The sequence below is a fragment of the Pholcus phalangioides genome, unplaced genomic scaffold (assembly GCF_987345545.1).
Source record: "Pholcus phalangioides strain wild (caught in Gottingen) unplaced genomic scaffold, Ppha-v1.0 ptg000013l_1, whole genome shotgun sequence".
Classification (NCBI taxonomy): Eukaryota; Metazoa; Arthropoda; class Arachnida; order Araneae; family Pholcidae; genus Pholcus; species Pholcus phalangioides.
The window spans coordinates 27,682,886-27,698,814 of NW_028301606.1; the positions used below are offsets into that span (position 1 = coordinate 27,682,886).

Here is a 15,929-nt window from a genome sequence, read left to right on the forward strand (position 1 = left end):
GATGTGTTTTTCCCACCTCATTTTTAGTGATTTTTTAATTCAAATATCTCAGGGAATATTACACTTTTACGCGAAACTTTTTTGTGGACCTCAAGTTGGCCCAGGGCAAAAACTCTCTCTCTTTCTCTCTAATTGGGTATTTTTGGACACAAGATGACCAAATAAAAAGTTTTCCCCCTTCTTTTAATAATCATATAACCCTTTTCTAAATGAATAAGATATCTGAGATCTACACGTTATTTGGATACTTTTTCTAGTTAAAATATGCCTCTAGGATCAACGGTTCGCTAGTAGTTTGCGACCAAGGAACGCCAGTAATCACCCAGTACAGTAAAGTGAGGGTCGTAACTCCGCTGACACAGCCAGGGCCTGTTTCAAAAAGCTAAAACATCTAAGCCCCTTGCATTGACAACACAAGGATTTGTGTTATATCACAGAAAAAAAATTCTTCCAGCCATTCTCCACAAGAAGGCAGAATGTCTAATGGGAAAATAAAGCAACAGACGCTTAAGGGCTGAAATTGACGAATGTCGACACAGCCTGGGTGTTGTACGGTTTAAAAGTAAAAAAGCAGACGCCTAACCTAGAGCCATATAGGCCCCGTATTATGCGGAACATCTCAAGAACCTCAGCATATAGATCACCATGCACAACTATCTATGATCACAGAGCAGATCAATATAATGTACGTGGCCTTGGAGCCGAAAAGATTTTACAACTTATGTTTTCAGATATTAAATTTCTTGTCCATTTTCACACCACAAAGACCAAGGAAATTCGCAAAGTTTGCGGGAGAAAAATCTTTTTGAAGTAGACGTATATGAAATTCCTCAAGGTAAAGGTCACGTCGATTGAGTAATTTACCAAAAACGCAAGACTCGTTGATGGTTCGAACAAAAATATAAAGAAAGCGAGATTTTCGCAAGCATCCGCGACTTGACAATCACCACTCTGTGTCATTGCTCTGGATAATATGCCAATCTGGCACGTGTTTAGACGCCGAGAAGCTAAATACAGTCCCAACATCGCGGAAGTAGAGAAGAAACGAGAGAAGCTGTAGTCTAATTAAAGTCTGTGATGTAACTTTTAGCTTTTGTGCTACATCGATGAAATCTTTCATTGGAACATTCAACGTGAAGAAAAATCGAAATCGGTTGCTGTTGATATTTTAATCGATTCGAACATTTAACATATATATATATATATATATATATATATATGTGTGTGTGTGTGTGTTACCGAAAAGCACGAAGACTACTAAAACTTTGGTTTTACTGAAAAACCAAAGTCTGTGCTAATGAAAAAGCTAAAGTCTGTGATGTAACTTTTAGCTTTTGTGCTACATCGATGAAATCTTTCATTGGAACATTCAACGTGAAGAAAAATCGAAATCGGTTGCTGTTGATATTTTAATCGATTCGAACATTTAACATATATATATATATATATATATATATATGTGTGTGTGTGTGTGTGTTACCGAAAAGCACGAAGACTACTAAAACTTTGGTTTTACTGCAAAACCAAAGTCTGTGCTAATGAAAAAGCTAAAGTCTGTGATGTAACTTTTAGCTTTTGTGCTACATCGATGAAATCTTTCATTGGAACATTCAACGTGAAGAAAAATCGAAATCGGTTGCTGTTGATATTTTAATCGATTCGAACATTTAACATATATATATATATATGTATATATATATATATATATATATGTGTGTGTGTGTGTTACCGAAAAGCACGAAGACTACTAAAACTTTTGTTTTACTGGTAAGACCTTGTTTTTACCAAGGCGAGTTGGTAAAATCCCGAAATACCGTTGTAAATGTTGTCATTTCGGACTTTTACCAAGTCAAATTCCATCAACCATTCCCTTAACCATCATGAACTTCCTCATTAATTAGTTCCTTATTAATTAACAACTAATTATTTATTAATTATAACTAATTGATAATAAACAAATGAATTAATTAACTGCCGTGAATCAATCGGTTTTCCAGACACTAATTAAACACTTGTTAAAATTATTTATTCCTGACACTGATTAAGCATTTATTAATTATTATTTATTAACCAATTAATCTACTCCGATTATCAGTTGTATATTTGAAACGGGTATCAACTGTTCAAATTAATTAATTTTTTCCCGAACAGTATGAAGTTTAAATCAATCAAATAATTAATGATAATTTTTAATTATCAGTCATTATTTCGTTTTTATACGGGCATCCTGCGCTCAAAAATAAATTAAAAAAGCGGTACCTTTACCCTATCCCTCCTGAGGTCAACAAAAAACTTTTTCACGTGTCTAAGTGCAATATTCGCAGAAGTATTGTGTGAAATTCAAAAATCGGAGAAAAATTGGGGGCAAAAAACAGCTAAAACGACAACTCTTGTTTTCCTTATTTATGCTGCTCTTACCATTTTTTCTCAGAATTTTTGAATTCAAATATATCAGCGAATATTGTACTTAGAAACGTGAAATTATCTTTGTTGGCCTCAGGAGAGACAGGACAACAGCTTTTTGATTGGTTCTTCTAATTGAGAACAGGGTGTTCGCATAAAAAGTTTTTTTTTAATAGCTAAACAACCCCTTGCAACATGAATGATGAGTCTGAGTTCTAAATGTTATTTGGATAATTATTTTTTTTTTCCAATTGGACGTGTGCCTCTAGGATCAACGGTTCGAAAGTGAAATGAGACAAGGGGAATCAAGTAATCACCCTGTATACAATTTTTTAATTTTTTTTTTTGTAACTTTTCTGACAAGTAATTAATTCATAGATAATGCTATTAATTGCAAAAAATAATATTCTCTAGCACCCACAGCACGTTTTGCATGGGGGTGTTGGAAGGTACATGAAATTGAACTAGGGGTGTGCGGGTTGAAAAAATTCAGAAACCACTGGCGTATCATAAGAGCGACTTCTGTAAAAAGATGCAAAGAATCTGCTCAATGGTTATTCTATCCTTTAATCACAACATGTTACTATCTAACTACTGGACATCTTTGGGACTGAATTTCTTGATTATTAAAAGAAATAATTTATTATTGAGTTCTGTAGTAATCATTTATAATTGTAATAATAATTGGGAACAATTAATTAGCTCGTGAAACAATTGAGCATGAAAAAAATCGGTGGAAACGAAATTTAAAATGGAAGAAAAATGACATAAAAGCAATTTTTGATACAATTCAAAACCCTAATGTGGTGTTAATTCCAGTTCAATTCGTTCGTGAAAGTTACTCGCACCATGAAAAACTCGTATACGGAAGAAAACTTTTTCATTTAGACTAATCTTATATATACAAGGTTATTATAATTAAAAAGAGTTAAACTAAAAATCCCGTTCTCTTCAGTAGTTTTCTCAAAAGCTGCTTATCCGAATGCAGCCAGATTTTTAGGACATCTTGATTGAGACCATGGGAAGAGAGATCTATGAAAATATAAAGTTAATTTTCGACCACCAGGTGGAAAAGTGTAGCCCATGATCCATATAGTGTATAATACCTAGTTTCAATGGAATACGTGCACCAGAACGGGCGCTACATGGGTCTGACAAGGAAAGAGTCCAAAGGTGTCATCTTCAAAAAGTTTTGAAAAAATTACCACTGATTCTACTCATTAAAATATGCACAAAAATATAAAACTATTCGGAGGAATTATTATGGGTCATTCAAAAAAATATATATAAATATTGATGTTTTGAACGCCAATAGACGCCAAGAATGGATTTTAAAATCCCGCAACCCTTAGAGTGACGTCATTCAAACAACACACGGGGCTAACGTGAAAGAGATCCCAGTCTTTCTTTCTCGATAACCCCGAACAACACATGGTTAGGTACAGCAATGACAGGGAAAAAATGAGAACTTCACTAGAGGTATATAAGTAGAATTTCTAGGGGGAATAAAGCTGGAAGAGAAAGAACAAGAAGCCACTTTTGAGGAAAGAGGGAAAAATAATTTTTGTAAAGACGTCGCCAAGAAGCGCAGAAATAGCCAACTGTTGTCGTTTTTAATAATTTTTTGTGTATTTAATAATTACATTCCACCGCTAATTTTTTGTTTTTATGGGATTCTGGGTGAGATGAATATACTTGAATTTTTTCATAATTTTTCAAGGATGATACATTTAGACGCTTTCCTTGTGAGTAGTTTCATTATATTGACACTGCTCAGACCAATGTAGCATCTGTCAATGTATTGACACTACTCCGACCTATGTAACGCCCGTTCTGGAGAGGAAGTATTCCAATGAAACTTGGTATATAAGCTATAATAAAAAAGCGCCACTTTTTTCACCCGATGATCAAATATTGAACTTTTTTTATATTTCATACATCTCTCTCTCTTGTATCATTGAGACATCCCAAAAATTTAGTTGTATTCGGATAAGCAGTTTTTGAGAAAAACTACTCAGAGTTCGGGAACTTCAATTATATAATCATCCCAATATACTAATCGTATTTATACTCTCATAAAAGTCAATTAGCATGACATGGCAGTATACAATAGACGTAGTTTTCTAACAAGATAAACACAGTATGCAGTCCAGTCCGATAATCACTATCGACTTCAATTTGTCCAAAAGTAAAAATGCTCATCGTGGGCCTGAAAACCATCTTATTGCATGCGTCTGGCTAGTAAGTAAATTTGCTCATCCAATATTTTTTAACTCTTACCCGTAATTAAAGAAACCACTCAAGGGGGGTGTGAAAAATTGCTTCAAAAATATATCATTTAATTGCAAAACAAATACAAAAAAAATCGTGTCAATCCGCCAGTTTTTTCCTTTCGGAATAAAAGAGAGAGAGAGAGAGAAGTAAGGGATTATAGTGAACTTTTGAAAACGATTTCCTCGCATTGCAGATGTGTTCATCCGTAAGATTTAAAACATAACTACTGCACTAAAAATTCTGGAATTTTGCAGAAATACTTATTCGACATGTGTTGTTAAAATAAACTTCAAATTTTGATATCTAACAATTCATTAAAATTTTTTGAATTTTTAAATTTGGAAAAAACATAGAAATTTAAAAAAAAATCTCAATTCCATTTTTTTTAAATTTTAATTGTTTTTTAGAAATAATTCCCTTTGTTAATTGTTAAATTTGAATTTACTAACACATTACGAATAAACTTTTTTTTATATTTCACAAATTTTGGTGTGAATGTTTTTCGTTCTTTTTTAACTTACGGATGAACTAGAAAACTGAGAAAATCGTGTTCAATGTGTTTTTTTTTCCTGTATATGATCAGGTAAATGTGATAAATCGGTTATTATCCATACTTACCAATGGTAAATTTGATAAATTTATATCTTTTACCGATGAATATGCATAATACTCAAGCGTCGTTGGTAAATTTGATAAATATGAAGGAAATTCCAAATCAGTTTAGTGTGTGTGTGATGAATATATAGTCGGACCCCTATATAACGATAACCAATTTTACGATCGTACCACGATGCATTTATTAATTGTCACGTATATTATATCATATGGTACGATTCGTCATGTTTACGAACTACGCGATGCTTTGTTATTATGCACAATTGCAGATAAAAGTGATACTTATTTTAGTACTTAATCAATTTACCAACGGCACTTGGGTACTATGCATAATCGACGGTAAAAGTGATAAATTTAGGTAAATTTATCAAACTTTCCAAAATGCAAATGTATAGTAAGCTCATTAATCACATTTACCGTAACATATACCTTTACACTGCACCAGTAATTCATTTCTTCTTTCTTTTATTGTAAAAGAACAAATTAGCCGATTAGAACAAACCTTTTTGCATTTGATTAGAAATTGAATGAAATATTTTTAAAGTCATTTTTGACAAATCGACTTTAGAGATCATGACACCCCCCTAATTTTATTTGTGGTGCCATTTTATACATACAAAACATAAAACTTCATTTTGGAATGAGAACCAAACAGAAAATCATTTTGTAACAACATTTAAATTTCTTTTTCATTCTCAAAAGAATGAATTTTTCTTTTGAGTAATTCCCACAAAATTTTAGTTTGGATGTTTATAAAAAAAAGTAATTGAATAAAAACTTTTATCGATAAATACAAAATTTTGAATCGTCATCGCTAAAGTGTTTCCCGAACTGTATGTCGCCGTTATTCGATATTTATTTTCGGTGTTGAAGGAACTCAACATAAAAAGGAAGACACATCTATTGAGTCTAAATTTATGAGGGTTTTTCAAATGCATAAGTATTAAGATTACAAAAGTCATCTCGATGGTTCCGAAACCTAAAAAATTTCCACACATCATCTCTAATTCTGCTACAGAATCTTCACATCATACATACAGCACTCGTAACACAAGAACACTAATAAGAGCGTTCACGCTTCACAAATTATTTACACACCGGAAAAAAAGAAATTAAGACTTACTTATTGCTTAAAATATCTTGGGGAACTTCTCGCAACTCTTCTGGAATCGGCCCTCCAGTCAGAAAGTTGGAAACTTCTTGACTGAAGTTATTACAGTTATGTTCGAGCAAGTTATAGCTCCCAGGCCTAAAATATTTCAAATGATCAGTTTCACGTAAGATTTCTATTCAAGCATGAATATTTCAATTTTGAATTCAGTTGGAGGAAATACAGTTTTAATATTCAACATTTCTTTGGATGTGTGTATATTTATCTTCTAATTCTTTTTTTCTGTGACATTAATAAAAATGTCATCATACATACTTGGTTAAGTTAGGTATGGCATTTATATATATATATATTTTTTTTTTTGCCGAAAATTACATCTTAATTTGAAGAAACTTTTCTCATCGGGAATCTACACCCAGAACGGGGTTTTCGACCAATTATTTGGGGTATACCCATATGAATTATTCCTGACGGGGAGGGGGGGGGACTAGTCTCTCCTCTGAAAGGCGATCACAAACCAGAAATAATATTATAAATATGTTTTTGTATGAAAATGGGGTCCTTCTAGGCACCGTATAATATGAAGCCCTAAACTCCTTTTTTATAACTTGATCATTTTCGTACATGCCTTGACCTCGCACATGGTATCTGAAATTGTATAGGAATGAACATGTCACGGGGTGCTTTAGGTTCTAAGCGAGCCCCCCCCCCTCCCACCCCCGTCTTTATAGTAGTTTCACACTTTTGCTTATGTATACTATATTATTATATACTTTTAAACGCTGTAGTTTCACTGAATCTCGTATTTAAATTCATAAGACCAAATGGTTCTCAAGGCACCCTAAAGGAGGGGCCTATAACCCTTGTGTAACCTGTAGCCTGATTATTTTCGTATTTATCTGACCCCGCACTTTTTTTTTTCTTTTTTTTGTAATTCTGAGTGCACATACATTACTACTTACTTACTCAACCGAACATACACCTCTTACACATTCCTCTGAGGAATTTCTAACTAATCAGTGCATGTCGGAACGCGATACGTGAGTGTACGTATATGCATCTCCCCATCGTTTTTATGTTATTAAAGTTGTGTTTGTTTCGCGTTCTTGCTAGTGTTGCCATATTTGTTCCACATTTAGACGTAAAGATGGCAAATGCTTGAATTTTCAAGTTATGTAGGTATCATGCTGTAGGACTGCCTGCTCTCTGCTGAGAGGCTTTTTCAAATGGAAGACCAGCTCGCATTCACTCCTTGAAGTTGGAAAACCGCAGAAAATCAAATTCAGCCAACCGCCACTGTGCTTCAGCGGGATTCGAACCAAAATCCTCACGATGAGAGCCCATCAGGATACCCACTCAACCGCTCATACATCACTAGGGTTCTTTAGGTCCCACGACAGAGACCTCAGTTAATTTTTTTTTCTGATTTTATCCCAGAACTTTCCTCGGTAACTACCACGCTCTTCGGGACACGAGCTTTTATCGTGTACGCAACAGAACCTGGTCGTGCTCGGTCCGTTCCGTCTTCTCCGGGTAAAAACAGCATCGAGAAAATTGATCTTCGTTTCGAATCGATTCCGAACCCATAGCGCCCGTTCGAACGCTTGGGCCTAGTTGCTATCAAACTTTTAAGTATTTCTAGTTTTCTCAAATAACACATCAGAAAGATTTTTAGCTTCCGCTTCCACGAAGTAAAACAAGTAGTTTGTAGGCTAATTAACAACTTGGGAAATATGTTAATTCTTTCGTCGATGTTTTAATGGAAAAGCTGTTGTAAACGCGTAGATGTTCCAGAATAAAAGTATTTTAATTATATTTTTGTTTGTTCTTCATTGATTCGAGCTTTTTTTCCCTGTTTCTCCTCAAGCTTACCCACGTAGTGCTTAATACTCTATTTTTTCCCGCTTTTAAAAATGTGGTTGCTGTAATGAATTTTTAATCATATTGATGAAAAAAATATAAACTTACGTAGTTCTTAGTAATTAGCTCTATTATATCTTTGTTCTCATACAATTAATTTTCCCCCAGTATTAAAAATATAAATAAAGTGATAAAAATTCTATTCCACGATGTCAACGATTAAATGCGTAATTAACAAAAGAAAAAATTTTGTAGAGATTTGTTTTTTTTTGTACCATTTAATATTTGATTAATTTCTCATTAAAATTAATAAATATAGTCTCTTTCGAAAAAAATATATATATATTAATATCTCTTTGATCTTCTTCCAGGTCTTGAGAGGTTTTTTTGATCATTAATTTTTTTTTTTAATTTTTGATGTTTTCGTGCATTTTTCGGAAAACAAACTTTTTTGCATTCTAATAATTATGATATTACTTTTCATTGTGTGTCCGAGATGATTTTATATTTAAGGGATTTATTCAATAATATAACTAAAATACCCTTGTAAAATGCCACGTATTTTTTTTTTTTTTTTGCAAGGAAGACTTTCTATCCGATTTTGTGCAGGTGGTGGTGCCCCAACTCTGAGAACAATAAATTAAAGGAGGAAAAATACTCTATATTTTTTCTGTTATTTAAGCTGTGCTCTTATTTCTCTACTATAGGGATTTCCAGTGTAAAATTTCTTCCGGAACCCTTGATAGTTATAAATCTCGCGAAGCCCTTGTTGATAATAAGGCTGTTCTACGGAACTGAAACAAATTTTTAAATACTTATCAAAAAAAAAGTGTATCCTACTGGCAAAAAGCGTCTAACCTGGTCTAAACAGCATCATAGCTCCCCAGCAAAATGAAAGAGGGCTTAGGTATCGCCACTTAATTTACACATTTATTGTCATAAATCATTGCGGCAGATCTTATCGTTGAAACCGTTATGCGAATGAGGTCCTTGTGCCGTGCCCTGGTATGACTCATGTGTTAAGATGGCCCTGGGTGTCCCGTAAAGTGCACAATTCAAAAATTTCCACTTGTAATGGATAAAAACATTTCCAAAAAGGAAAAAAAACCCATCGTTTTTACAATTTGTATTTTCTTCGTGAAGCGTAAAAATTTGCTTCATGAACATCTACAGCATAGTTTCCCAACCATTTTTGTCCCATCGCCCACTTCTTCAGAAATTTTTTTCTCTCATCGCCCCCAACGCAATCTAACACATAGGATCCTATGTTATACCCGTAGCTTCTACCGCCTTCCTGGAGCATTCCATCGCTCCCAAGAATGCGTTAACGCCCACGTTGGGAATCACTGATCTAGAGCTTCTAGTTTGAAAATTCGATGTGAAAAATTTAACATTACTTTCTCTGCTTCCTACAATTTGTTCAGTCATTCAAGTGGTCTGGATTTTTTTTAAACAATACTATCTCATTAAATTTCAAAATAAAGAACAGCTTCGCAAGTATTAATGACAAGAAAGTCTTCTTCTTTGAAAGCCCTCCGGGTTCCGAGACATTTGATCATGCGGATAACCAGAAAAAGTTGCAACGTAATCCCAGGGTTCCGCGGAACACGAGTTAGAAACCCATGCTCTGCTATTCCAAAGAGAAGCTAAAAAAAAGCTGGAGTTCGTACGTCAGAAACGAACTGTGGTTACTATGGTTCCATTTACACATTGTTTTCATACAATAACATACTCACTTATATGTTGATTCTCCAAGAGCGAATATATACTCCAGGAATACACTGTATGGAAGCTCCGTTTTTCCAAGTGTCATAATCTGATCAGGTTCTCCCAAAATCGTTTCTCCCTGTGATCGTTAAATAAAATTAACTGTGAAAAAAGCTTGAATAATAAGACTAGGATCTAACTTGACTATAAAAAGAAGAGGATTTGAATTTTTGAGCAACTCTCTCATTATTATCACTTAATTAGTGTCTGACATTGAAAATAAAGACTATGCAGGCGGTCCCAAATTCTTTGCACAGAATTGATATCTCTGCAATCGTTGATTTTAAAAACATACTTTCAATTACAAAATGTTTCTAAATGACGAGCAGTTACGTAAAATCTGAAAACAATTTTAAGGGGTCGTATACATAAAACTTTAAAAAAATGGTGTATATTATACTTTTTACAAAAAACCGTGTATTAAAACTTACAATTATTGAAATGTAAATCCTGCTCTGAAAAGTCATTAGCGAAATATTTCATATTTTAAATACAATATTTATCGAGATATTAAATATATAAAATCACTACGTTTTGGCAACTTATCACTATGTTGACAAGTTTTCATTAGCTCAAAAGTTGCCATTTTTAGGGTATATTTACGAACGGAATTGAAGCAAACGATTTTTTCATTTTTTTAAAAATAAATAACAATTATTACGACAATTACAAAATTTTTACAACCTTGAACGTAATTTACTTCTCGTAATTTTCGAACCACACCTTCAATCATTGCCGATAAATGCCGAAAACTTGAAATTCAAAAAATATCTCCGTTAGGGGCCGTTCAAGTATTACGTAAGCAAATCTTTAGCCATTTTTGACCCCCTCACCCCCCCCCCCTTGTCAGCAAAATTTCGTCATCAGCTCTGCCTCTCTGAATCCTAACTCATATTTTTATAAAGGGTGGTTGCTGACGTAAGCATTATCCAAACCCCCCCTCCCCCCCTTGTCATCAAAAGTCAGCAAATCGGAAACACCCCCCCCCCTCATCGATTATAACGTAATACTTGAATGACCCTTTAATATTGCACTCAAAAATATGCAATTTATTGTAAATGGCTTCTCAAAGCCGCATTTACATTTCACTAATAGGAAGTTTTAGCACACAAGGTCTACACAGAAAGTTAATTTTTCTATTTTTTTCTTCTTTTTTTTTTTCATGTATACGAATCCTTGGCAAATTTGAGACACTTCGAGCAACTGAACGTCATTTGAAAACCTTTTTATAATCAAAAGTGTTTCTAAACTCGATGGTTGTAGAAATATCCACTGTGCAAACAATTTGGAAGAGCTTGTATGTGGTTATTATTTACTAGCGGAGAAAAGCCTTCTCTAGCACTTAGAGCAAGAGTGCTAAACTTTTGAGAGAGTCAGGGCAACTTCATTGGTTTGAAATCCTGTCGCAGGCCATCAAAGTGATCTAGAACAGCGCCACAGGCATGACCCCCAAAACAGGTAGAGCTGGCAGGGCTCCAGCCCAGTAGCTCCGAGATAAAACTTGTTTCCTTTTTTTTAAATATAAATTCGCTATGGAGGAGGCCCGTGAAAGATCTGAATCTAGGGACTGAATGTGCCGGGGGTTACTTGAGTGACCTGGGCATATGCCGCGGGCCACTGAAATGACGTGCAACTGCACCGCGAAACACTTTGGTGATCTCTGAATGTGCCGCGAGTGACTTATATGCTCTCGAACTATGCCAAGAATGTTTCAAGTGATCTGTACATTACCGCGGATCACAATAGTGATTCATAAATATGCTGAAAATCACTTGAGTGCTTTGGAGCTGTGCCGCTGGTTACTTGAGTGACCTTCAAATGTGCAGCTTAATTCATTTTTAGAAAATTACGTTTGAAATCACGGGCCACATCAGATGACTCTGATGGCCATATTTTGCCCGCGGGCGATGGGTTAGGCATATATTATTTACATTTTTGGCAAATTAAAAACAAAGTTTCAACATTGATAATAATAATTTATCCATTTATTAACAATGATCAAACAAAAATTCATTTTTAAATTAATTTTATTTATTTTAACACAAAAAATAACTCTTAAAATTCTCGAAATGAATGAGCAAGTATCTTACAGGCCTGCAGCTTTCGATTCCAGAAGAAGCGAAATAATATTCCCTGCCATATGCAACGAGACCTGTGTGCCATATTCCAGGTAGAGGTTTACCTGTAGGAGAAATTGATATTTTTGAACAAGGATATTCAATATAGACTTCTTATGCAGGAATTGGCGTGTCAAAATCTCTAACATATAATAATCAATCTAGTTTTGAGAGCTCTTTCTTTGAATCCATACTTAAAAAAATGAATTGGGCGTATGAAAAATTACTGAGTGATACTGATTGAAAAAAAAAATCCATTCGGAATAATCAATGGAAAATTTTACTGACAAATTGAGAAAAAGTCGCAAATTCCTTTTTAACATCTCCTTTAAATATTATTATTTAAATACAGATGAAAATGGGCTGGACAGGACTATTGCAAGAAGACAGGACAACACATGGACCACAAGTATTCTCGGTTGGTAACCCCCGTGGTGTCAAACGTTCGAGAAGGCGTCCCCACACAATATGGATCAATGAGATCAGGAAAGTGGTAGGAGTCAACTGGATGGCTAAAGCGTCAGACAGAATAACATGAAAAAATTTAGAGGAGACCTTCATCCAGTAGAGAATTGAAAACGTTGTTGATGATTTAAATGCACATTCATAAATGAAATAAACTAAAACCATTTTATATCAATATAAATTAATACGTGTCAGATTCATTTGAATTTCTGTTTTTCCCTGTATACACGTATTCACAAATAACATATGAATGACGATTCACATCCTTTGTTATAAATTTGATTTTGAATATTCTATAAGTATATATGTGATGTATCTATACAAGGCGTTAATTAAATAAAATATGGATTATACCAAAGTGTTCCTCAACCGCTGGTCTGCGGGCCTGTATCGGTCCGTAATAATGTCCTGACGTGCCGCGAATTATTTCGACCAATCCGTATGGACAATTTCATAATTTTAGATTAATATTAAATAATATACCATCTCTATATTTAACTGCTTTGTTTATACGTATTTTTTTGCCTGTCCACAAATTATTTCCCTCATTTATTCATTTTCGTATTCCCACAAATTATTTCTCCAGTTTGTTAATTTTTTACCCGTCTCCAAAAATTATTTCTCCCATTTATCTTTATTACCGGTACACAAATTATTTCTCCCACTAATTCATTTATTGCCAGCCCACGAGATAGTTTTTCCTAATCTTTTTCTTCACCGGGTCCGTAGCTGTAAAAAGATTGAAGAACACTGGAACACACAACACATCAAATCGAACAATATCTTCAAGAGCTGATCCTGTGGATAGATCTGTCTTGAAGTGTAGGCATTACGTATACATTTTTGTTGTAAGTTTATGGTCACTCGAGGCCTGAATTTTATGAATTCCATGGATAAATTGCAGTAATAAAAAAACTTGCTTTTCTAACTTCAACTAATTAATAAATCAAGAAATCACGTGTGAGTTCGACGTAGTTTTATTTTCATAAGTCAAAGTTCCAAAAATCCAACTGGGAATAACTAAAAATCAGTAAAGACGTACCGTAAAATGGGGTATTGATGTGCCACTTCAGCTCTGTAGCCTTCCAATGCATTCGGCGAGACAGGATGTAGAACTAGGAAGCCGCGTCGGTGCTCACCGAATTGCGCTGATGTTACCGGAATAGTTACAGAGGATTTCGTTTACATCCGCCAAGTTTTCGTTTAAACTACCTATTGTAAAAAAGCCTCTGAAACTTAAGCAAACCTCCCTCTATGACCAAGCCCACGTAATCTTGGAGGATAAGTTAGCATATTATTTCTTTATCATACACTCGGAAGATGAATATTTCCAAAGGGCATATCTTTCTATGGTTCTTTATTTACAATCTATGCATGATAATTCAAATAAGAATTGAGAGAAGGTATTAATGTGCCACCGATTTTTGAAAGTAATTCTTTTTATTTATTTATTTTCTTTTTTATTGTTCAAACGCTAGCAACTCTGAAATGATGGTGGCTGCAGATGAGTTACCGCCAATGACTGATAATATACCTACATCAAAAGAAGGAAGAGATATCACTCAACCAGCAATTAACACAGCAACACCCGCCAAAGGAGATTTCATCCTGGGGGAATACCAGGGCTAACTTTACCCAGGTGAAATGATGACAGATTTTGATGACTCTGCGGAGGCTTGTGTCTCAGCCAGTAACAAAAACAGCAAGTTTTGGGTTTAGTCCAGCCCTGAATATGAATTAAAAGTATTACAAAAGACCCCAATAAAGAATACAATCGCTCCCCTATTTAAATTTGGAAATGAAGGGAAATTGATGACGCCTTTCAAGAAAACAATTTATAGTGCATTCTACTTTGTTATTTCATTTTATTCTAATTTTTTTTTTTTGTGATAACCACCAACGTGCCTTTTACAGTTTAAAGTGTTAAAATTAAACGTGTATTGTCTGTGAGTTGAGTGACTTAATTTTTTTTTCCCTGCAAGCAAAATATCCTCTATTTGGTAGAAGAGGAAAGAATGTACCGGTGCTCGCTCAGAATGTACTTTAAAAAAGTAGGTGGCCACCTCATATTTTGTGGAAAAAATTTTACAAAACATAATTCCCCAATATTCCCTTATGTGATAACATTGTTTTTAACCACAAATTTAAAGCAAAGGTAAAACTTTCGGTCTGATATGATAATTTCTGAAGTGGTTATTATAAAATAACCCCCAAAAAGGAAGGTACATCATTACCCCATTTTACGATACTAAATTTCAAAATGCGTAAAATGATTACTTTTTTCGATAGTTACTGATTTCGTATATTCGATATTTATATATGTAATTTGCTACAACAATTTCGATTCAAGCACAAAATAGTTTTTTCTAGATGCATCACTATTTCAAACACATATCACTTCAATATATCTAAATATTAGTTTTGATTTCAATTTGAATTCTTCTTTTGTCTTCAAAAATCCAAAACAAAAATATTCAGGCACTCAAGACATTCATTTTAAGTACAGTCAACACAACTAAACACTTTCAAACTCATTCAAAATCCCATTTAGACATTTTAAATGGAGTTTAAACAAAGAAAAAAAAAATATAATTAAATAAAAAGATGTATTCTCTCCTGATAAAAAGAAATAATGTTTTCGTAAATAAGAACATAAAATATGTAGAATTAAAGCCATGAAAATCTACTTGACTTTTTATCACCGTAAATAGAAGTATTACCATCGCATTAATGGGTTTATTGGCCTTAAGGAGAAAAGAGAATGGATTCTTTAATGGGATCATTGAATTTTTCTTTTACTTTTGAGACAGAGAGAGAGTGGGTTTATTTTAGGATTCAGCTTATAGGTAACCAGAGGATTGTCAACCCCTCTTGAAATCTGTGTCTTTGCTGAAGGATTAACTGGGTCGCATGTCTCGACATCCAAACTTGCACGTGACGACAAGATCTCGTTTAATTTGCTTCTTTTATTCTCCATGCAAAACTGGGTCGGTAAACAAGTTTTATTCCTCTCTTTGAAGAAATGTGTTCTACCTAGATGTGCTATTGTTCTTTTCTCTTTGATCTAATGGCTCACCAGAAAAATATTTAATTGGCATAACTGTTTTCTATTTTTTAAATTCAAGTGAAATTGTTCATGAATTTTAATGAGGTTTTGTGTCTATGCGAAAATTCGAAAGGACACAAGACAGGGTTTTTATTATAAACATCGTGCTGCAATTTAAAAACTCATAAACTCATTGAAAAAAAATTATAAATGATTGAACGGAGAAAGAAATGAATGCGTTTAATGACAAAAAATCGAAGCCCGTGAGATC

The 15,929-nt window shown here is 34.0% G+C and overlaps 1 protein-coding gene across 1 annotated transcript in view; it reads right to left on the bottom strand.

The window, feature by feature from the left end:
- Window positions 1-15,929, bottom strand: part of LOC149078892 (uncharacterized) — a 40,841-nt gene that overhangs the window by 17,252 nt on the left and 7,660 nt on the right. The window contains exons 2-4 of the mRNA XM_089241079.1: window positions 12,121-12,212; window positions 10,000-10,109; window positions 6,416-6,541 (exon numbers count right to left, since the gene is read on the bottom strand). Of these exons, the coding sequence (XP_089097205.1) occupies window positions 6,416-6,541; window positions 10,000-10,109; window positions 12,121-12,212 (328 nt within the window). The remainder of the gene's footprint in view (window positions 1-6,415; window positions 6,542-9,999; window positions 10,110-12,120; window positions 12,213-15,929) is intronic.